The sequence below is a fragment of the Triplophysa rosa genome, linkage group LG25 (assembly GCF_024868665.1).
Source record: "Triplophysa rosa linkage group LG25, Trosa_1v2, whole genome shotgun sequence".
NCBI classification, from domain to species: domain Eukaryota; kingdom Metazoa; phylum Chordata; class Actinopteri; order Cypriniformes; family Nemacheilidae; genus Triplophysa; species Triplophysa rosa.
The window spans coordinates 323,301-347,028 of NC_079914.1; the positions used below are offsets into that span (position 1 = coordinate 323,301).

The 23,728-nt window shown below is 37.3% G+C and overlaps 3 protein-coding genes across 4 annotated transcripts; all 3 read left to right on the forward strand.

Annotated features, from left to right (window-relative positions):
- The first annotated feature begins 714 nt into the window (after positions 1 to 714).
- On the forward strand, positions 715 to 22,558 carry fez2a (fasciculation and elongation protein zeta 2a). Of its 2 annotated transcripts, XM_057325618.1 has the most exons (9): positions 715 to 1,191; positions 13,622 to 13,730; positions 13,812 to 13,928; positions 14,173 to 14,305; positions 14,382 to 14,647; positions 15,161 to 15,241; positions 19,111 to 19,186; positions 19,302 to 19,367; positions 20,226 to 22,558. In XM_057325618.1, the coding sequence occupies exons 1-9, from the start codon at positions 896 to 898 to the stop codon at positions 20,240 to 20,242; spliced, it is 1,161 nt and encodes a 386-aa protein (XP_057181601.1). In that variant the 5' UTR covers positions 715 to 895; the 3' UTR covers positions 20,243 to 22,558. The 2 variants fall into 2 exon arrangements, with proteins under 2 accessions (XP_057181601.1, XP_057181602.1); XM_057325619.1 differs by lacking the exon at positions 15,161 to 15,241.
- Positions 7,069 to 13,531, forward strand: LOC130548682 (uncharacterized). The gene is made up of 2 exons (XM_057325616.1): positions 7,069 to 7,242; positions 10,114 to 13,531. Exons 1-2 carry the CDS (start codon positions 7,177 to 7,179, stop codon positions 12,379 to 12,381), a joined length of 2,334 nt encoding a protein of 777 aa, XP_057181599.1. The 5' UTR covers positions 7,069 to 7,176; the 3' UTR covers positions 12,382 to 13,531.
- LOC130548683 (E3 SUMO-protein ligase ZBED1-like) lies at positions 7,534 to 9,902 on the forward strand. The gene is made up of 2 exons (XM_057325617.1): positions 7,534 to 9,009; positions 9,148 to 9,902. Exons 1-2 carry the CDS (start codon positions 7,549 to 7,551, stop codon positions 9,547 to 9,549), a joined length of 1,863 nt encoding a protein of 620 aa, XP_057181600.1. The 5' UTR covers positions 7,534 to 7,548; the 3' UTR covers positions 9,550 to 9,902.
- Positions 22,559 to 23,728: the final 1,170 nt, after the last annotated feature.

The window sequence follows — 23,728 nt, forward strand, 5'->3', positions numbered from 1 at the left end:
CGTGAGAAATCACACACAGCGCCATCCTGAGACAGAGCCACTCAACAACAACATGACCACTGACTAAACTAGAGTGATTTCAGTCAGTTTCCAACAATCAGTTGGCAACTACTATTGGTTTAAGCGTCTGTTCTTATTTTGTGTTGTACTCTTAAGTTAAATAGAATGTAAAATAATACAAATACGCTTTATAAAAAACGTGTAAATTATAATTATATTAATTACTATAATAATTGTGTTATAAATATATAAATAATAATTATGAGTAGTAATAGTAACATTAGTAGTATTTATATGGAAGGGTAGTTTTAAAAACCTGATTATTTGTTTTATTTCGGATGAAATAGAAGGATTTTTGTTACATCTTTATTTTGAAGCACCAACTGGCTTTGACGCCGTGAAGAAATTTATTTTAAAATGCAAATTCAGTTTAATTAAATGTTTTTGATATTTTAGCACACAATGAAGAACATTTTACTTTATTTAGAGTATATTGAGTTTACTAACCCTAATTTTGAATTCTTTCGTTTTTCGTTTTTATCATTTACAATTAGCGCGGAACTGACACTGATTTGAGATCAAATATTATGGTTTTTACTTTTTATTACGTAAAATATTTAAATAGCACCGCCCATTTGCTCTGCAGCGAGCACCACTTGGAGAAATTGGGAAATGACGTAACGATACGTTCACTCTATGGACCTAACTGATTGGTTAAAGGGAATAAGCAGGCACAATAGTTGTGAACGCAACCTTTGTGAATATTAAAGTAACTATCGTATTTCCGCACGGTTCTCTGGCAGAATTTCCTAATTAATATTCATAAGACCAGCTTTCGCCATGGCATGGACGGGTCGGTGTCTTCTCATAACGGATCGCCTGTCTAGCCGCGGTTATGGCGGAGCCTTCGGTGCAGATGGAGAATGATGAGTGGCAGGATTTTAACCGATTCAAATGCGTAACGGGACAAGAAACTCATATGCAGCGAGTTAATTTGAAAGCCGAAGACGTATCCGTGTTGTTGGATGGATGTTCAGACACTGGGTTGAATATTTCATACACATCCGCGGAGGAGATGATCAACCACTTCGACGAGAAGTTACAATTTTGCTTCCAAAATCAAGACTTTAAACCCGACACAATAGAGCCAGTGAAGACAATAAGTGAGGACACGACACTAAAATGTGATGAGTAAGTCAACAAAACCATGCTTTAATGCGATATCCAACATATATGTAACTTAACGTTACTGCATTAGTGCACATCATCATAACGTTACTTGTGTTTTCTTTAATAGATTAACGTTACTGAAAATAAAACGTAAAAGCTGCCACGCGAGACATAATATTACATATGAATTCCAAACGGGGTCGGATACGAAACATAACGGTGCAATCAGAGGTTGAATTAAAATCTCCTTTATTCAGGTATCAAGGTTTATCTTCTGTCTTTTGGGCAAAATGCATGTCTTATGATGTAGTTTTGAGTCTTATTTCAGTATAATTGTCTTCTATTGGTCCTCATTTTCCAGAAAAGTCTCACCACCTTGCTGAAAAAAACCACAGAAGCCATTACAAAAAACGATAATGGTTTCCATTACAAAACCATTAAAAACCATTAGCAATTAACCATTAAAACCAATATCAAATGGTTTTCAAAAGTGTAGTGTGTTTTGGGACATATTCCATTAAGGTTAATGAAGTGGTTTCCATTACAGCTTTCTATTAGTTCTGATGTGTTTTAATTAATTTGTTTTTGTCCGTCTTAGGAAATATATGTATTATAAAATTAAAATATGTATACATATTATTTACACTATTTTACTGTTTTGAATGCAACATGATTTTAATGTAACTAAATTATTCCTAAATTCTTGCTTATGGTATCACACCACCTTTTCAATAACATGTTTTAAATAACATCAATAAGGTGTCTAAAAACTGGATTGAGAATGTACCTTAAAATTAAAAAAATAAAATAGCGTTAAATAAACATCTCACACTACATTTCAACATCACATCTTTATTACGTAAAGAGCAGGTTTCATGAATCTCATAAAATTACCGGCATTTCAGTGTGTAGCGTAGCTTTCCTTCAATTTTGACGATCTGCAAAGTTGTTATTCCAAAAAGTCCATGATAATTTAAGATATTGGCTTCCAAAGTAAGGAGTCGACTCCCAACCGCCCAAACAAATCGTTAGGCTTTCGAATCTTTTGAGTGTAACATCGATACGTCACAGTGTAATGCATCAGCACAATCCCGCCTTCCCGCGAAACAGGAACACTCTGACCTGCCCACTAGCACTTCAGGTAGTGTTGCGTGTACAACATGTCGAGGGGACGCTGTGTTTTGTGCTGTGAACGCAAATGTACTTTGTTTTCGCTGCCAAAGGACAACAATGTGAAGGATCAGTGGTTACATTTTTTTTCCCCACGATACCACTGCAGTACAATTCCAACCTTGTGTAATGTGCTCGTCATTTTACCGACGACTGCTTCTCAAATTTTGGCGAGTTCAACGCGGGATTTGCCAGCAGCTAGACCCTTAAAGATAAGTTAATACCAACTTTATTTGGACTAACAAGCGTCTCAGAACCACAAGCTGTAAGTATGATAAATACATTATGTGTACATGTTAAATTGAGTGCTTACAATATACGTTAAAGTAATTGTGCTAATCCGTGTTGTATATTTAGTACAGCTGTAGGTTTCCAGGTAAACAACGTACAAGTTAACAGTGTTACAGTTTTAATAATCCAACTCTTACCTAATAATGTGGCGGTTATTGTAGACTGTTGTCGTTCTACATGTCGTAGTATTGTACAAACTGTATCCCTTTATCGTTTAGTCACGGTAGCACTTTGCTAACGTGTCTCACATTATGGTTTTGTCAAGTGTGCAAAGTTTAGCTGTGGTCACGATCCCCTTCAAACAAAACGGTTTGCTTGTCATTATTTTAAAAACGGACTGCAGCACTATATCATTTTATTATGTAAGGGTGTGTGCATTATCTTTGGAAGCTCTCGCTAAGTTGCTCAGTTACTCCTCTCTGTATAATCAAAGTAAAATCAACTTTTGGATAGAGCCGTTGTTGTTCTCCCACAGCTATGACGAAAAAAGATCAACAGAAAACAATAGTCTGAATGGTTTATGAAGTTAGTTTATGAAGATAAAAACTTGTGATATGGTAATACTGATGCCATTTTACACACAGCGTCTTTGTTTACAAAAACCTTCCTGAGATAAGAACTGTGGTAATGGGCGTTTCGTTTCTGACACGCAGTGTATGACGAAAGACCAATCACAACTGATTGGGCCAGTTGGCCAATCGGAGCAGACTGGACTCGCGGTAGGGAGGAGCTTAGAGAAGCGGAACATTTGAACAGCTTCGGAGGAATCGTTTAGGGATCTTTGAGAAATGGGTAGATACTAAATGCTTATTTTAAGAAAATAGCACCGTTTTTTTTTTTACCTTTACGCACACACACACACGCACACACACACACACACACACACACACACACAAACAAAGGTTCCTGATGTCAGACGCTTAACACTATGTTGAAACAACAAAACTAAGTACAGTGAAATTATACTCGTAAGTGGCACTTACTTAATGTGCAGATAGTTTCAGTAAATTAAAAATAATCTAAATATTTGAGTTAGTAGAACTGTTTTAGAAAATTAAGTTTGTACTACTCAATCAATTTAATTATTTTGAACATTTGGGTTTACAGTGTAGCTGACACCTTTTCAGGAGTCAGTGGTGGTTTTGGTTCAGCAGCTTTTTTAGCATTGCATTTCATGCCGGTAACACTCCTCTGTTTAAGGACAGTGCTACCCCATATAACGACAGCCAGGCTTTTACAGAATTTTGAGTCACCTTCAACTCTTCTCACAATGTCCCATTGTTCTGTGGGTACTGTGACACCATATCTTAGATCCTGAAAAAAATCACACATTAATATGCACATAAAATAATTGTTGATCAATTAAAAGTAGAGATTAACCGTGACATTGCTTTTACCAATTACTTCGCACCAACAGGTAGGGCCAAGTAATATATGAACAGCCCTATTTTCCTAAGTATTTTTTTCAAGGTTTTGGGGTGCTAGATGGGCCCTACTGCCCTTATATTTATTTTCTTAAATGCCTGTGGCCAACATACATTGTTTCCTGTCAAAAACACAATCACAGTTATTTAACACGCTTAGGAGTGTGTGATATTAAGACAATTGTGTCCACAAAATACCTTGACATCCCTTTGTCCGTTCTTAGTTGTTAGATCGTTAGTTGGTTCTTCTAAAAAGTTAACTGGCTGCTGTGGGAGTGGAGTGTGGCCTGCAGAAGAGATCTGTGGCTCCATTTGGTTTACTATAATAACAAATTAAACAACATTTTTACTAGTTTTGTTGCCAAGAGAAAAAGACAAACCATAAGTAGCATTTAAAAGTGTCCACGTCTTTCTAAAGACCATGCGTGTTACATTAAGAGCCAAACAGTTTGAAAATGCTTACTTTTCTTGTTTTGGAAGAGCTCCTCTTGAAGATGTAGGTTTAACTGCCTTAGTTGCTGCAGTTCAGCCTTCATGCCCCTTTTTTTTCTTTTAAACATTTAAGTTTTCTCTCTTTTTCTTCATTGACCATCTCTTCCTCTAGCACTCTTTTTTTGAGGTTGTAATACTTGTTCTGAAGTTCCTCGTGCACAGCCATGGAGACATATTCTTCATGTGGTTCCAAATTGCTCTGGACAACCTTTTTTTTTCTTTTAGGATATCCATTAAATTCTTCCTTTTGTGTATGTTTTGGACTGCTGCCTTTTTTTCATCAGGTTTTTGTTTGGTCACACTTTAAAACAAACAGAAAATAATTCACTCAATGTCTAAATCGCAATGTAAATACTCATACTACATACTGTTTGTGACAAAATAAATTGACAAGTTGACATTATATCTTTCCAATCAGTAGCTTACTGTAATAATACATTCCATTTTACATGTTTTCTGATTTCCTGTTGCTTTTTCTGATCAGCACTTCAGGGCCGCTTTGAAAAGCCATATAGCCCACATATTTGTCCCATAGAGAAAATTATTTTTAATAACTTAAAAACCTTGACAGATAGACCTCCTGTGAGCGACAAGGTTGTTTTATCAATAGTATTTGTTTATTGAAACTGTCAGCACAAATTATTCAATTTAATTTGTTAATCTGGGTGAAAAATACATAGTCTATTATGCTAATCAGATGCGGCAAAAAATATTCGTTTTATATTTCTACATCATTTTAAATTTGATTGTGCTGCTCACAATGCCTCATGAGATTCTAAGTTATTTTCCTAACTAGCCGTACAACATATATATGGGTACCAAAACCCATTAGACCTCGTGATCGCGTTGTGGGAAAACGAAATAAAGGAAAAAAAACAGAAAGATGGGAGTTTCCCCGGCAGAAATTAAACCGGAGTGTGACGGGAGATAGTTATGAAATATGGGAGTGTTAACTGTTATGCATTATCATCATCCGAAACCATGTTGTGTGTAACATGCAGCTCCGTTCGGCTATATTGACGCGCTGCTCATTTTGGAAACAGGCATGCATTCCCCTCCTCAACTTTGCTTTTTTTTACATCTTACGGCTTTAATGTCATAATCAGATTTAATTTTTAACGTACGTGGCCGTTATCTTTTTTCACTGGAAACCTACAAAGCTTGTTTACTTCACTAACATAACAGTAAGAAAGGCTATGAAAACATGGAATATGGAATAGGCTATTTCACCGAAATAGACAGCAAAGTCAAATATTAATCAATGATAAATATTATCTGGTTCGAAGAGATGGGTGGTTCCGTTAATGGCGGGAGTTTTAAATGTTGCCGCAACACACTGTAACAGCAAGCTAAGCCCGCCCCTTATTACGTAAGTGCTCCGTCAACCATTCTGAGTAGCATACTTTACATCTCCATTATTTTTTTCACAAAGATGCATAGAAAAAGGCAAAAATATAAATTATATCTGGAACCTTACATCAAGGGAAAGATACCTCGGCAGACTCTACATCGACAACATAACAGGCCATGTGTTGTTGTTGACAAAAACAGTGAAACAGCCAATGAGGCGGGTAGGTTTAATTAGGCTATTAAAAAAATAAGAAAATACCTTCAATACATATGGTGAATATGAAGCAATCCAAGTACTCGCGAAAGAATTTTATATACATTTATAAACTTGTAAAATGGACTGTAGTTAAGTAGCTGTAAGTTGCCTAGTGTTCAAAGATACATTTACACTTTGCAATGTATGTTAAAACATGCATTCTTGTTTGCAGTTTAAGCACATATAATGATATATTTTAAAATGTGTATTTATTTATTTATAAAATTAACCTTGTTCATGTTTCTTGTTGCTTGTGGTGTTTTTAATAAATATGTTCTCAGGTGGAAGGTGTGAGACAACACACAGAACAGTGAGACAGAAGGAATACCGAGCAGTAAGAGAGACAGCACACGAAACAGTGAGAGAGACAGAATTCCGGACAGTGAAAGAGTCTGCACACAGAACAGTGAGACAGAAGGAATGCTGGACAGTGAGAGAGACAGCACACGAAACAGTGAGATAGACAGCACAAAGAACAGCCATTCAACTACACAGTTTGGGGTATGTGAGAGTTTCATGATCTGATTTCCAGTTATACTAAGTCATACAAATTTACATTAAAGTAACATTCAAAAAATAAACATGAAAACAGCTACAGTATGCTGTAAAAAAATCTTGTTTGCCTTAAATTTAAGTATGAAATTTGCCTTTACAATTCATTTCAACTGACTGACTTTTTATCTTGACTAGTGATGAGTAGCTGTTACTTAGAACGTTTAAATAACTTAAGCAGTAACACTTTTATTTTATAAGGTGCAGCTACTCTTCAATAGTCAACATAAAAAAAATTGTACGTTGAAATTTCTTGTGAAACCAAGTGGATTACACTTAAAACTTTAAGGCAAACAAGTTATTTACAATGTACAGAAGTCAGATATTAATAAAAAAAATAATAAAAAACAAATAACTGTTTGTTCACTGTATTGATTGTAATAAACCTACTGTAACCGTTACTGATCTTAGAATGGTCCAGTCAGAGAAGCAGCCACCATAACAGCACTCAACTCCATATCAGTTGATCTAATGTCAGTTGAGGACAGTAGTGACATAAACTTTGCACCAGGCTCAAGTATGCCTTCAGAAACACATGTGAGTAGTAACTTGTTAGTAGTTACTAGGGGTGTAACGATTCTCGGTAAAACATCGAACCGTTCGGTTCTCCTATCACGGTTCGGAACACACGTGCACCGCGATTACTCTGATGTCGCATCTATAATACAGTTTTGTGGGGAAAAGGCGCATAAATCACAGAGGGCTGCGTATATGCTTCCGATGAATAATAGCCTACGCTCCACGTGCGTTTTACGTGAGAGTATCTTACCAATCAGCTGTTAGTATGTACCTTTGTTGCTGACGTCACATCACCGTTCCTAGCGTGTACAGCTGCTGTTCAGCATGGCAAGCGAAGGGGATAAGCCGCAAATAGAGCCTCCTCCAGCTTCATACAAGTCTGCTGTCTGGGAACACTTTGGGTTTCCAATACGTTACAGCAGCGATGGTCACAAAAACGTGGACAAAACAGTCACATTGTGTAAAATTTGTATGACGCGAGTGCCATACTCCCAAGGCAATACAACTAATATGACCGGACATTTACGCCGTCATCACCCGCGTGTTGACAGCTCTCGAGCGCAGGTGAGACCGAAGCAGTTTCAGCAGCACACACTGCCTTCTGCGTTTAAACAGCCACTAAGCTCTCATTCTGACAAACACAAGACCATAACAAAAGCGCTTGGTGTTTTTATTGCAAAAGACATACAGCCATACTCCGTCGTTGACGATGCGGGATTCCAGCATTTGATTAAGACGCTTGAACCGCGTTACGAAATCCCTTCGCGTGCCCATTTCAGCAGCAAGATTATTCCTGAGTTGTATGATGAAACGCGGAGCAAAATTGAAAACAAACTGGCAAACGCAAAACATGTAGCTTTGACAACTGATAGCTGGACCTCCAGGGCAACTGAAAGCTACTTGACAGTTACTGCACATTATATTTCGGACTGGCAATTGGAGAGCGCTGTGTTACAAACATGCCCTCTTTTTGAAAACCACACAAGTAGTCATTTGGCTGATGCACTCATGAGCGCAGTGACAGACTGGAAGTTAGAGAGGCCTAATATCACCATTCCAGTCACTACAGATAATGCACGTAATATGGTGAATGCCATTAAAGAAGCAGCAGGACTAGGACCGCAAATTGGATGTTTTGCGCATATTCTGAACCTTGCAGCAAAGAAGGCAGTAGCACTTCAACAGATAAGCCGTCTGTTAGGTAAAGTCAGAAAAGTTGTAGCATTTTTTCATAAAAGCACAACAGCAGCTAATGCCCTGAAAGTCAAGCAGGAGATGTTGAATATACCTGCACACAAACTAATACATGACACCCCAACTCGCTGGAACACCATTTATGACATGATGGAGAGATATCTAGAGCAGCAGCCTGCCATCTACTCTGCCCTGATGGACAAAAATATTAAGAAGAACGTCAAGGACATTGCTGTGTTGTCTGACAGTGAACTGACACTGGCAGAGGAAATGATTCAACTGCTTAAACCCCTTAAGACAACCACCACTCTCTTAAGCACAGAAACAGCTCCCTCTCTCTCAATGGTCCTCCCTCTAAAGACAATGATACTAAAATCAATGGATCCTGCAGATCATGACAGTCCTGCCATAAAAGATGCCAAGGCAGCCATCAGTGAGGACTTAAAAAGCAGATACACAGATCCTGACCTTCAGGACTATCTCAACAGAGCATCATTCCTTGATCCAAGGTTTAAGTCTTTACCTAACCTGGATGCAGCCTTATGCTTAAATGTTTGCAGTGGGGTCATCAGGGAGATCATTGAACAACAGGTATTTTTGAATAAATAATATTTTATTAAACAAAATATATATACTATGTAAAAGTAGTTTGATAAAGTTTTTAAAGAAACATTTTAATTGCGTGAAAAATGTATTCTATGAACTATTATTAATTTAATATATTTGCAGGGTCAGCCTGTTGCAGCAGAAGCTGGGCCATCCGGAAGCCAGAATCCCCCTGAATCCCCACCCGTAAAGAAGTCTGCAATGTCCGAGCTTTTTGGAGATTTTTTTAGAGCACCTGACAAGACAAAGACTTTTGACAACATTGTAGAGGAGGAAGTAATGTCATACAAAGCAGAAGATTCCATTGACACAGATGCATATCCACTCGCATGGTGGGAGCTGCATGAGAGCAAGTACCCTCATGTTGCAAAACTTGCAAAACAATACCTTTGTGTCTGTGCAACATCAGTGCCAAGCGAGAGAGTGTTCTCCACTGCAGGAGACATTGTTTCTGCAAGCAGATCTCGACTTGCAACGGAAAATGTTAACAAACTGATCTTCTTGCAAAAAAACATGAAGATCTAAATTGACTAAAATAAAGAATAAAGAGTGACCCAGTGTTCTGACCTTCCAAATATTTTATGTTGGTTTTGAAATGCATTTATGTTAGTAGCCTACTTGAAGCACAATAATGCACATGTTCTTAAGTTAGAAGGTTGACTTTTGCAGGGGTAAGAAACTGCATCATTTTTTGTTTTGTAAAGAAACCTGTTTTTGACAGAAGATTTAAGTGTTTGTTACCTAATAAATACATAAAAATTATTGAATTTGACAGTAGCCATTTTTTCTTGAACACACCGAACCGAAACCGTGACCCTAAAACCGCAATTCAAACCGAACCGTGAGTACTCTGAACCGTTACACCCCTAGTAGTTACGGTCTTTCTCAGGTACATGTGTATTTATGTTAGTTTTTTAATTATAGGTTAATTATTTATTTTTAGATGGACTGTTTCAGTGGCAACAGTATGTGATTTAATTAAAAGTATTTTGAACCTACTTTTGAACCTATGAACCTACTATATAATTATGTGAATTAGCGAACCTATACTCACAACCAAATCTTTAACGAAGATGTTGCTTTTTGAAGGCATGTAGTGGAACAGAGTCAGAGTGTGAGGCAGAGCATAGGACCGGTGGCATGAGACAGGACCCTCATGATCCCCTCTCAATGACTGACCTACAACCTGACATGGATGCTAAAGGAACTACCACAAAAGCTGAGGCAATGCTTACGATCATGAGCCATGTAGCAAAGCATAAAATAACTAGTTGCCAGTTACATGATCTACTGCAGTTGATAAATAAATTGTTTGGGCAAGAGGTTGTACCTCGATCAAAGTATCTTTTCAACAGAGTGTTTAAAAACAGTTGTGAGAATGCTGAATTCCAATTCTACTGTGAAACTTGTAACTCAAACATTGGAACAGTCCAGGAAATCAGTGACAGGCAAATTAATGAATGTGGATCATGTGGCAACACTTTTGATTTTGGGTCTATAAATGGTGGTAACTTCTTTGTCAATGTTCCTCTTGCCACACAAATCCAGACTCTGCTTGAAAGCACAGAAGTGAGTACGCATGTGAACTATAGGTTTGATAGACAGAAGTGTCACAATGAGATGCTGTCAGACATCTACGATGGAGAAATGTATAGACAGTTGTCTGGCCCAAATCAGATCCTCTCAGATCCACACAGCTTGTCATACATATTCAACTCAGATGGAAGCCCTGTCTTTAAATCCTCAAAGTTCTCTATATGGCCCATCCACATAATGATCAACGAGCTACCCCCTAAGCTTAGGTTTAAGCATGTATTGCTGGCTGGCCTTTGGTTTGGGCCAAAAGAGCCTGTGATGGAAATCTTTCTTAACACTGGTGTCACATGGCATAAAGAAGAGTCTGTTATTAACAGCAAAATGGTTGGCCTTTGTTGTAGTGTTGATTCCAAAGCAAGACCGCTAATGCAAAACACTACCCAGTTTAATGGATATTATGGCTGTGGATTCTGTCTGCATCCTGGGAAGCTTGTTGATAGGGTAGTAAATTATCCAGTTTCAGCAGAAGAATATTGTGACAGAACAAACAAGGAAATGATTGGGGATACGGAACTGGCTGTAGAAAGTGGGACAAGTATTAAGGGTGTAAAAGGTCCCTCTCCCTTAATCAACTTGCCGTACTTTGATGTTGTCTGGGGTTTTGTCCATGACTACATGCACGCAGTTTTACTGGGGTATTCAAGACAGATGACTAGACTCCTTGTTGATACTTCTTCATCCACTCAGCCATATTATGTAGGCAGGCCTGCCACTTTGAGAGACATTGATGCCAGAATTGTTGATATTAAACCTCCACATCTGATTACTCGACTGCCTAGAGGATTGTCAGATAGGGTGCACTGGAAAGCCTCAGAGTGGCGATCCTGGCTCCTGTTCTACAGTCTACCTTGTCTTGATGGATTTCTTCCCAAAAAGTACTTGCAACATATTGGCCTACTTGTGTCAGCCATTTATCTCCTATTGAAGGATGAAATAAAACAATGTGAAATCAATAGAGCAGAGATCCTGTTGCTTGATTTCATGTTCAGGTTTCAGGTGTTGTATGGTGAGTCACAGATGACATTTAACACTAACCTTCTCAGTCATCTTACCAAATCAGTCAAGCTGTGGGGCCCATTGTGGGCACATTCTGCATTTCCTTTAGAAAGTGCAAATGGCAAACTACTGGCTTTGGTAAAAGGAACAAAAGGAGTGGCTAATCAGATAGTTACTAAGTTTCTTCTGTTTCAGTCAAATCCTTACTTTTCCTCCAAGTACACAGTGAAAGAAGAGGTGTTACGCTTCTGTTCTGATTTGAACAAGTACCCCAGGGTTAAAAATGCTGTCAAATGTGACAATACTAAGCTCCTTAACAATGGACGCGTGCATATTGTTACACAGGAAGAACGGGCTGCCTTCTGTGCCTCTTGCATGTGCATACCTGATGAAGTTGTAGTACACAAATGTATGATTAAAGGAGGTCTGGTTTATAGTAGCAGAGACTCCGTGCAATCTCAGAGACGAGATGAAAGTTATGTGAAGCTATCAGATGGAACATGTGGTGTAATTGATAAGATTATTTCTTACTCTGCTGAAGACAATGATCACATAGCAATATTATTAACAACATTTGAGGAGGCTTCAGCATTTCCACTACCACAGTCTTGTGGTTTTGTTCCACACATTTCCATTGTGCAATTCTTGGAATCATCCAAGACAGAATTTGTTCCTGTAAGTTGCCTTCAGGGTAAATGCATGTGCATCAAAGTGCAAGACAAACTATACATTTGCACTTTGCCAAACATGTATGAGAGGGACTAGAACAAATCATTGGCACTGCAACCTGATGTAAATGTTTCAGATTAGTTTAGATGTATACACCTGCTGGAGCCTAAACATGAATTTGTCCATAAGGTCATGCATGCATATATCATGCATTGTGTGTATCATTTCAGTTTACCCAGCCTGTCTGATTGTGTATACTTTTTTGCAGACCTGCTAAATTGAAGTTTCAAGATGCTATCACATTATAAACATAAGTAAAAATATGAGTTTGTTTATGCATGTCATTTTTAAATTTACTTTTGTTGTGTTGTAAATGCACCTAACAACTGTATTTCATTAAATCATTAAATTATTAACAAAATCACTATAGAAAAAAAATTACCAATAGAGACCCACAGAGCCAATACAGTTTCCATTAAAACCAATACAAATCCCTATTAACCCATTAAAACCATTACAACTTCCTTAATGATTTCTATGTTTTTTTTCAGCAGGGCAATACAACCCAACACATTAGTAGAGACCCACAAAGGCCATCAACGTTCCCATTAAAACCAACACAATTCCCATTAAACCAGTATTTCATTATAATTTCTGTAATGTTTTCTATTGTTAATTATTTAGCAGGGACATCCCTGCTGAAAAAACCATAGAAACCATTACAAAAAACGATAATGGTTTCCATTACAAACCCAATAAAAACCATTAGCCATAATGGCCCTGCTGAAAAAAACATAGAAACCTAATAGAAACCATCACAGAAATTCTAATGGTTTGCATTAGAATACCCTTACAACCCAATAGCTTTTTCCATTAAAACCATTACAAAATTCCTTTTTGTAGTGTGTTTTGGGCATTATTCCACTAGGATTTAACATCCCACCATTAGGATCCATCACACACCAGTAGACATCATTATAGATTCCATTAAAACCAACACAAGTCCCATTATAACCATTTAAATTGGTTTCTATTGTTTTTTTCAGCAGGGCAGGGAAGTCCATGTGTTATTCCTAGAATACTGTTAGCCTACTGAAGCCATATGACAGCTTTGTCAGAGAAACAAAACAAAATTTAAGTTCCACCTTAGAGAAGGTTTGAAGTTAATAACATCTAGGCTACTCACCATGTCATTGACGCCCAGCCTGATGCTTCAACTGATGTTAGAACTATGACTTCAGAGGACATGGTATTGTGCAGAAGACTACTTTTGTGTTGTGGCTCTTTTGTATTTGTGAATAGGGTTTTGGTAAAATGCTCCCACTTTTATGTGCAGGATCTGGAATGCTCTCACAGGTAACTATAGCAATGTCATGCCGGTAGACTGGAATCATTCTCGGGCCTGCTCGCTTCATCTCTCAACACTGAATCTTGAAGACAAGCCGGTAAGTCTACAACCTAAAACATGTGTCTGGGTAACTTAATCCCAGTGATAGGATTTACACTTTCCCTCTTTATACCGTCAGAGGTTGGAGAGCTTGAACCTGGATCTCTCTGATGATGAGGACCTGAGGGAGCAAATGGACATGCATTCCGTCATTGTGTCCTGCATCAATGAAGAACCACTCCTCACCGCTGAACAGGTATGAACTGAACTTCACAAAACACAAAATTTAGTGTGTACATAATATACTGTACATACACATCTGAATTTTGGTTGTTCTTTATCTTCTAAACATAAAGTTTAATTGCCATGAATCTTAGTACACTTAGAAGAGGTTCTAGAGCAAATGCTAAAAATGAATATAAAACAACACAACAACAAATCTGTGGTCATGTATCGTGCTTTTGAAAATTGACATTGTGTTTTGGTTTGACTATTTTAAGGTTATTGAGGAGATTGAGGAGATCATGCGGGACTCATCAGAGATGGAATCAGAGCAGAGCACTTCACTGTCAAAACTCTCCGTCATCTCTCAGAAAACCCAAAGATCTCACACAAGCCACGTCTACAAGGAGAGTGAGTATGTCCCACCGAAACGACCTCGTTTGGGTCTGTTGCTTGTGTGTCACACAACTGTGCTGTCTCTGTACAGGAGCGAGGCTGATGTCAGTAGCTGATCTGAACGAGTGGCTGGAGGAAGTGGAGACGACCATACTTGGGTATTCAGAGGAGCTGATTCAGCATCTGGCCATGAGGGATGAGCTGGAATTTGAGAAGGAGGTGAAAAACAGCTTCATTTCCGTTCTCATCGACGTGCAGAACTGTCAGAAGGAACATCGAGAGATGCTGAAAAAGAAGAAGAAAGTAAAGAATACAGCCGGCACGCCTCACAGCCGATTAGAGAGGTTGCATTCATCTGTGAGTTTCTGTTTCACAAAAAAAATCTTTTTGCTAGAATAAGATTGAGTGCCATTTAAAACTAGTAATATCAGGCAGGACTTATGATGTGATGACAAGTGTACATCAGTGTGAAGGGAACACTGTACTAAAAGGCTAAAAGAGGAGTGTAACGTGAATTAAATTGTCTCACTGTCCATTCTAACACCGTGTCTACACCGGATGCGACGCGACAAGAGACAATAGAATGAATTAGAACCCATTATAACTTAAAAATTTGTCCACACCGGACATGGCACGATGCGGCGCGACAATGCCATTAGAACAAGCCATGTCGCATCGCGCCACGCAGCGTCGGATGTAGACACGGTGTAAGATTTTTTGGGATGTTAAAAGCCTAATTTCTTTCTTTAATTCCTTCTAGCTTGAGTTGATGTGATTCTGTTATCCTTAATCGGATAACATTCCGTTTCCTCTTTAATTTCCTTTCCCTGATCTCTTTCTCTGTTCTTCTCACTTCTGTTCTGTGTTTAGCGCTTCAGTATGGAGGGCATTTCGACTGCCATTCAGAATGGTTTTCGGCAAACTTTTGGGAATGGGGCCGAGGCGAAACAGGTGCTTATATTAAGTTTTTGTATCAGAATCAGAATAAGCTTTATTCGCCAAGTGTGCAGTGCACATGCTTTGCACACACACACACACACACACACACACACACAGGAAATGTGTTGTGGTTACAGGAGCTCTAACAACTAAAGACACAGTATATACATAAACGTGAAATAAATATGTAGATTTGGAAGGATAAAAATATAATATAAGTAACATACAGATGTGTAGTCGAGTTATTTACACACATGCCTTTATGTCTAAATAATCCTTCGATACTTCTGTAAAAAGGGACTAATTCTGAGGAACAAAATTTCATTATGTCTAGATTTTATACATATACCAAGAATAAGGTTTCTGAGCAGTTTTTCTACATCAGGAATAATACCTCTTTTTCTAAAAAGTAAAAAGGATACGTGACTACATCGTCATGTATGAATACAAGGATGAAGTGGAATGCAATATATCACATGAAGTGATTATAAACAAGAAATTGAAATAATTTAAATTTGAAAGCAGGTGGGAACTTCTCAGAGAAAAAAAGTGTGAAAATGGCTACAAACTAGGGTTTGTGTAGTTAGTTGGTTATTGTAATTTCTCTTATTATAATTAAACCATGCTAAACACATATTAACCATATTTCATATTTTTATTAAAATTTGTTATACAAATGGTAACGAGTCTTACAATAAACATGGTCACTACACTTGTACTATAATAAAACCATGGTTAATTTTCCTAAGGGTTGTACTTAATATATTATTGTGTATTGTTGTTTTTGTGTCTGTTGGCTAAATATAAATGATTGTTGATATATTTCAATTGAGATAACGTAGAAATCTATGGAGGACTAAACCTGCAAAAATTATAAATAAATAAATGTATAAATAAATAAATATATAAACGAATAAATGTAATAATATGAAAATAAATAAAGGAATGAATGGTTTGATAAAACAAAATAATTCGTTTTAGCTATTATTGATCTTAGCTTTAACTTTTCTTTTCATTTTTTAAATTGATTTATTATTTTTTGTGTCCAGTTTTTAATTATTTATTATTATTATTATTATTTATTTTTAGATTATTTTATTTATCATTTCCTTTTATTTTTACATTTATTTATTTATACGTTTATTTATTTTTATATTTATTTATTATCGCATGTATTTATTTCCACTTTTATTTATTTATTCTTGAATTTATTACTTTTCTGTGTCTTGTATGATAATTAGATGGGTTGGTCTTAGTGGTGCAACGGATCATCATTGATCCGTGATCCGTTCGGATCAATATCTTCGGTTCGGCACACACGTGATCCGCGGATTGATTTATGGAAAAAAAAGTTTTGCGCATGTTCAGTCCACACACAGCGTGGTCATGGCGAGCGGAGGAACGGAGGAGCTTGAACGCCCCGCGTCATTTAAATCCCCTGTATGGGAGCATTTTGGCTTCCCTGTCAAATATAATGATGAAGGAAAGAGGTTAGTGGATAAAACCGTGACGGTGTGTAGGCACTGTGGCACAAGAAAGACATATGACAGTGGAAACACATCAAGCATGGCCACGCATTTGAAGCGACCCCGGTGTTTCACTGACAGGAGTGAAAACGAAGGCTGCTCAACAACCGCTTATCACCGCGGCATTTAAGCAGCCCCTTGTTGCACAATCAGACCAGGCTAAAGCCATCACAAACGCTATCGGTGTGTTTATAGGTGCCGACATGAGGCCATATTCGGTTGTGCAAAACGAGGGCTTTAAACACATGCTGAAAGTGCTTGAGCCACGTTACGACATCCCGTCGCGCACCCACTTCAGCGAAAAGATTGCGAAGTTGATTTTATATATTTTAATTTAATAATTTAAAAGAGTTAATAAACAAAAAGACAAAACTTATGTTTATTTGTCTTGTCTTTTTTTTTTTTTGCTGATCCGAAAAATGATCCGATCCGTGACTCTGATCCGAGAAACGATCCGAACCGTGAGTTTTTTGATCCGTTGCACCCCTAGTTGGTCTTGCCTACTATTGGTTCAGCTAGATTGAAGCGTTTGATCGATTACTCTTGACTTGTTTTGGACTAACGTCACGTCACTCACTGATCGTTTGCTTCGTGTATAACGTTAAGTAACTGTGGCGGGCGCACAATTAGCTAGAGAGTTACAGCATTTAGCCAATGAAGTCGATAACCATGCATCAAATGACTGTGTGTCATTCAGATTAGATGCACTTATTGATGATTTATTACAGAATGAAGGCGAGATAAATGACAAAGTTCTTCCTCAGTTATTAGCCTCTTTGCAGCACATTCAAAGTCTGTGCGAGTCAGAGGGTGCTATGGTGGTGTTACAGTTCAACTGGTGAAAATCATAAAGCAAAAAATTTAATAAGGTTAAACTACACAGATGAGCTTGTAAACCGAAGTCGCAAGCTAACGCTTTGTCAAAGTGATAGTTATAAGCAGCCTTTCGGTTAGAAAAAGCGTAAAGATTTAATGTAACATAATGTAAATGAATTGAGACATAGTGAACTTAAGTCACAAGTTAACACGGTAGTAATGAGCATCGTTCTTTCACTACAGGGGCCATCAAATGGAAACCATTCCTTCTAAAAAGACGTGGTTACTAAACGGTACTCGTAAACTACATTCCATAAGAGATAAATAACACAGAGGTCACAAGTTAAACGGGCATATTCCCTTGATTCATCCAGCTGCATATTGTTGTGTGACATCTTGATATTATTGCAAAGATCCACAGCAGCTAACATTGCGAAATAGCTTAGTGTGATGTTACCGTAGTGACATGCTGCCTCGCTTTATTGCATGGGTACGAATCCGTGTCAAATCGCTTTATTTATTTTTTTCACCTCGCTTCAGCCGTTACGGGCGATCATACCAATAATTTGCAATCTTAACAAGAATGTCAAAATCATGTAACAAGAAAGTCTGTGTTTATTAGACATCTTAATATCAAGTCGTCTTGTGCTTTCAGAATCGACGAATCTGCTGAGGTCGTTCATGCACCTCTTTGGCAGAGGACCTGTAACCGGAACTTGGTCACCACCTTAGCACCCCCTGACTCGCACAGATTTTGAAGAACTTTGTCATTTATCTCGCCGTCAATCTGTAATAAAACATCAATAAGTGCACCTAATCTAAATGACACACAGTCATTTGATGCATGGTTATCAACTTCATTGGCTAAATGCTGTAACTCTCTAGCTAATTGTGCGCCCGCCATAGTTACTTAACGTTATACACGAAGCAAACGATCAGTGAGTGACGTGACGTTAGTCCAAAACAAGTCAAGAGTAATCGATCAAACGCTTCAATCTACGCTGAACCAATAGTAGGCAAGACCAACCCATCTAATTATCATACAAGACACAGAAAAGTAAGAATAAATTCAAGAATAAATAAATAAAAGTGGAAATAAATACATGCGATAATAAATAAATATAAAAATAAATAAACGTATAAATAAATAAATGTAAAAATAAAAGGAAATGATAAATAAAATAATCTAAAAATAAATAATAATAAAAAATAATAATATTAAAAAATGGACACAAAAAATAATAAATCAATTTAAAAAATGAAAAGAAAAGTTAAAGCTAAGATCAATAATAGCTAAAACAAATTATTTTGTTTTATCAAACCATTCATTCCTTTATTTATTTTCATATTATTACATTTATTCGTTTATATATTTATTTATTTATACATTTATTTATTTATAATTTTTGCAGGTTTAGTCCTCCATAGAAATCTACATGTTAAACCCTGAATAGGTTTTATAGGTTTTTCATGTCATGGTACGTCCTGTGAAATGGTTACTGTCTCTGTCTAACCTTTCTCATCTAATCTTTTATTCAGTACGTAACAACAGTCATCCCGTACGAGAGGAAAGACGAGCCTCCATCGGTCCAGGACCTTCAGATTTTTATCAAAAGTAAGAGGGAAAGCATGCATATTAAATAAATATAACTGTTGCTGTTTGTTCGTAGTGGTACTTTACTCATTTCTGACGTGTTATTGTGTTATACTGTATGTTTGCTCTTATACAGTATTAGAAGCCATGAGAGACGACAGTGACAAAGTCCCAAGTCTTCTCACAGACTACATACTCAAAGGTAACAACATCACAACTGGATGAATGTTTAAACGTCATCCAAAAGGAACTGTAAAAAAATTCTGATATCAGTTATTCACCTTAATATAAATTCATTTAAAACCTGTGCTGTTTTAGGATGGGGTGCTTTCAACCCATGGTTTGGTGACAACAACCCAGCATAGGCTAATTTATACCCAACGTATGGTTCTGTGCATATTTTAACAAACCATGGTTTGACAACAGCCCAGCATTGTCACCCCAAACCCATCAATAACTTGTACACAGGGGTACGATCATTTCAGAACAGAAAAGGCCTTTCTTTTACCAGTCCATAAATATACATCCTTCCTTTATTTTCAGTAGCTATATGCTGCTGAATAAAAAAAAAAACATGTTGCTCATTTGGTTCAACAAAAATTCTAAAATCACTTACACCCCCATGTTGGTTTAAACCCAAATGTTGTTTTTCTGTAAAATACAAACAGATCATTTCAACAGTTCATGGTGACCATGTATGTCAACTCCAAAAAAGAAGTACTCACAGGACAATTCCAGAATATACAGAAATTTTAATCTTGAGAAAATGTTGCCAATGCTATCAAATATTATTTGCAGACATTTTCACATTCACAATTGAGAAACGCGTGTTTAATGTCGTATGTTTTTTGTGGGGCTTGACTAGTCACTATAAACTACCATTGTATGGAAGACAGCTATGTAAAGAATTTGTGTTCCACGGAGGAAATAACAGCATTAAAGTTTATTTTTTGGGTTAACTGTTCCTTGACGTCTCATCTTTGCACTATAACCTACCATAGATGTTTAAAACGTATGTACTAGAATTGCAGGTGTTAATGTTATCTCTCTTATTTTGCAGTACTTTGTCCCACCTAGAGAGAAGAGAGGTACTTCCATCCTCTTATTAAAAGCAAGAGCTCCTGGAGGGATTTAATTCACTGTGAAACTCACTGTTTTTACCTTTCTGTCACGATACAATGCATGATCTGTTTTACCTAAACAGGACTGCTTCTGTATTGAAGTGTGTGATACCGGTATTCTGCATGTTTACCGCACATGGTGGTTTGCAGTTTTCCGTTTAGTTGAATTATGGTTTGCTATTAATGTGGAAAAACTTCAAGGTGAAATGTGTAATTTATGCATCACTACAGTAACCAAACAATATTGTAAAAATGATGACAAACAGGTTTCTTGATCACTGCCCCACCTGCCATAGGTCAGAAAAACAGATAGTCCTACCCCAAACACACAGCATTGCATAAGCAAGAACTACAGGGCTGGGCTGTTCAACGAATTGAGCAATGTTTAGATATCACCACATTGTTTTCAGGGAACAGCCTTTAGTTCAGTTTCTGCATACTAAACTGAGGTAGTAGAACATATTTTTACATTTTAATATTACACACATCACCTTTAGTATTATTAAGTTAGAGACAATTAGTTCCCAATTTTGTTTTTACGTGTTAGTATAATAACAGCAGCGTGATTTCTGTAAGAAAGATACAGATGTTTAAGCATCAGTTGACCCAAGTATGCTTTTTATATTACCAAGGGGTGTCAACAGTTCCAATCGTAAGAGTTGACTAGTTGTTTTGTAACACGAGTGCACTTACTGATCTTTTAAATGTTGTTTTGCTCATATTTTTAGAAAGTCAGAGAATGAATCAGATGACCTTTTTAATGCCTTATGCCACAAAATGTTCTTATGCCTATTCACTCACAAAACAGAAACTGTGCTCCTAGATTTTTTCAACTCACATTATATTGCCTTTGTGTACATACGATTATTATAATGAGTTTATTTGTATCAGAGAAATAGTTTGAATCTTTTGTGATTAGTTACTCACCCGCTGATGTTCCCCTGATGTTCCAGTCTTTCATAGAAATGTGAAACAAAGGGAGATATGTGAAAGAATGTTTACACAACTCTATTACACACAATTGCACCACATTACATTTTTTTTTAGCTGTTTGATTGCTACTTCACTGGTCACTGTAAACTATTGAAAATTGTGTAATTAATGTAGAGTAAATTCTGGTTAATTGACATTGAAATTAATTTTGAAGTGCACAAAAAAGTAAGTAGTTTGTAATGGTCTGAGGGTGTGTAAAAAATTGCATAATTTACATTTACAGTTTACACTTTTTGGGTTAACTATTACTGCAATTTACGCGCAACTGCTGACCAGACATCTGACGTCAAGAGAATAAAACATAGGCCGATGTATTTTACTGAAAAAGGTATAACTTGGGCCCATTTTGCCTTATTAAACAAATCTAAATGCTGATTTACATTATGGTGCCAGTGAATGAATGTTTGTGTGCCTATTAAATTACCATAAAGTAGCAGTAATTAGCTGTACAGCTATAGATGTTAATTCAGATTAATGTCTTGAACAAAGTTTGTGTGGGTAAAATTAATGACCAGATATTAATATTATTTCTAACAGTGTTGTATGAAATCTACAGTATGAATCATGGTGATTTATGTTTCTCACTTTTTGTTTATTTATACTTTTCAAAGTCAAATGTTGTTGGTTGTGGTTCGGGGCGTTTCATTTGTTGGGACTGTGTGGGTCTGGTCTGGTTGGTCTTGTTTTGTGGTCGATGTCGGACAACAGAGGAATAAAGTTAATTATGCCATTACTACTTTTCCTTGGTTGTTCCTCTGTTGTCTGTTGTTGATCGCGGAATGGGACCGGGTTGGACCTGCACGGTTTCGGCGGGTGGGGCTTCCTGGGTCGCGGCTCGTGGGCTCTCCCTGTTCTTCGTGGACGTTGCTCGGTGGCTTTGGTCGGGGTCACTGAGTGCAGCCATGACACGTCAGAGGAGATCTGGCCCTCCCGGCTGAGCCTGGTTTCTCCCGAGGTTTTTTTTTCTCCATTATTCAGCATTGGAGTTTGGGTTCCTCGCCACAGCAGAGCAGTGCAGTGTTGGCTTGCTCACCGGGAGACTGCATTTATTTATTCATTTATTTATTAGATATTATTTATTATAATGATCTTGCTTGGTCTATAAACACCATGCACTGTGCTGTGTTTTACCTTTCTGTGTTTTTCTTATTTGCTCCTGTAAAGCTGCTTTGGAACAATGCGAAAAGCGCTATATAAATAAAATTGAATTGAATATATTTTAAAAATATAATCTATTTTGCATTTATTTATGCTTAATAAAGTCTTTGATGAAAACTGATGGACTGCACAACTTGACTTATTAATGTTTGTGAACTGTCAAGAAAAAACATGCATCAATTTTATTAAGCGCCAAAGTCGCAAAATTGCGACAAGACGTCATACTTAATAAAATAGGCTGTAGATCCTAATATGGTGTAATATCTAATTTGTATTCCCTACCACTAGATGGCAGACATGTAGTACTTCGATTCTAGACCAAAATGACGTCACGTTCCTATTCAAAGTGTTCGAGGAATAGCAGAGCAAGTGAGCTATCGTGTCATTGATGCGGAAGCCGTTCAGTTCAGAGCGTCTGAGTAAATTGTGAGAGAAAAGCGCCAAATGGCTAATAAAAAGTTGTACTGTGAGGATGTGTTGCAAATGTTATTCGCCGATTCTATGAAGGGGAATATTTGCTTTTTGGAAATGACGATCGGTCGTCTAATGATCGCGCGTCTCCCGGTACATCTTTGCAGCGCAATGGTGCCGCCGTGCAATTCGCGAGTGTTCACAAAGCACAAATAAGTGATCAGTTTGACCCTTTGCCCAACGGGGATGGGGTGGCAGGGGTGAACGTGGTCGTAGTGTCCATATGAGAGCTGTTGCTAGAGGTAGAGGCAGCAGGGGTAGGAAAAATAGGGCTGGAAGTAGCACTAGCTCTTTGGATCCAGCGCCCCAAAGAGGTGGGTGTAAGTAATAGTAATAAAATAAAATGTTTTATTGTTGGTTTCCTCTGATCATTTGGAATGATGATAAAAAGATTAAAAAAACATGCAAATAAGTTCAAACATCAATTCAATATCTACTATTTCCTGAATATTATGAAATTCAAGAAGGCCGCCCCTGATGACGTCATAATATGCTAATTAGATGAGTATATTTACACCCCACATAAACTTTCCGTCATGCCCAACATTTTTCTAATTTACAGAAGATCTCTATCTTTAAGCCCTTTCAAGCCACAAGCTTTTGAAATCATGATGTCAAAATCCAGCATGTTTTCCATAAAACCCTGGCGCCTAAAGGGTTAAATCACTTGATGAGTCTACCTCTCAGGGTTACTGTTATTAACATGAGCCTCGTCCAAACAGCAAGGGGGAGGTGTTGCCACATTTTGTATTATATTTGATTCATCGGGTCTTCATGGCAATTTTTTGATCACAACAGTAGACATGTAAAAAAAACTAGA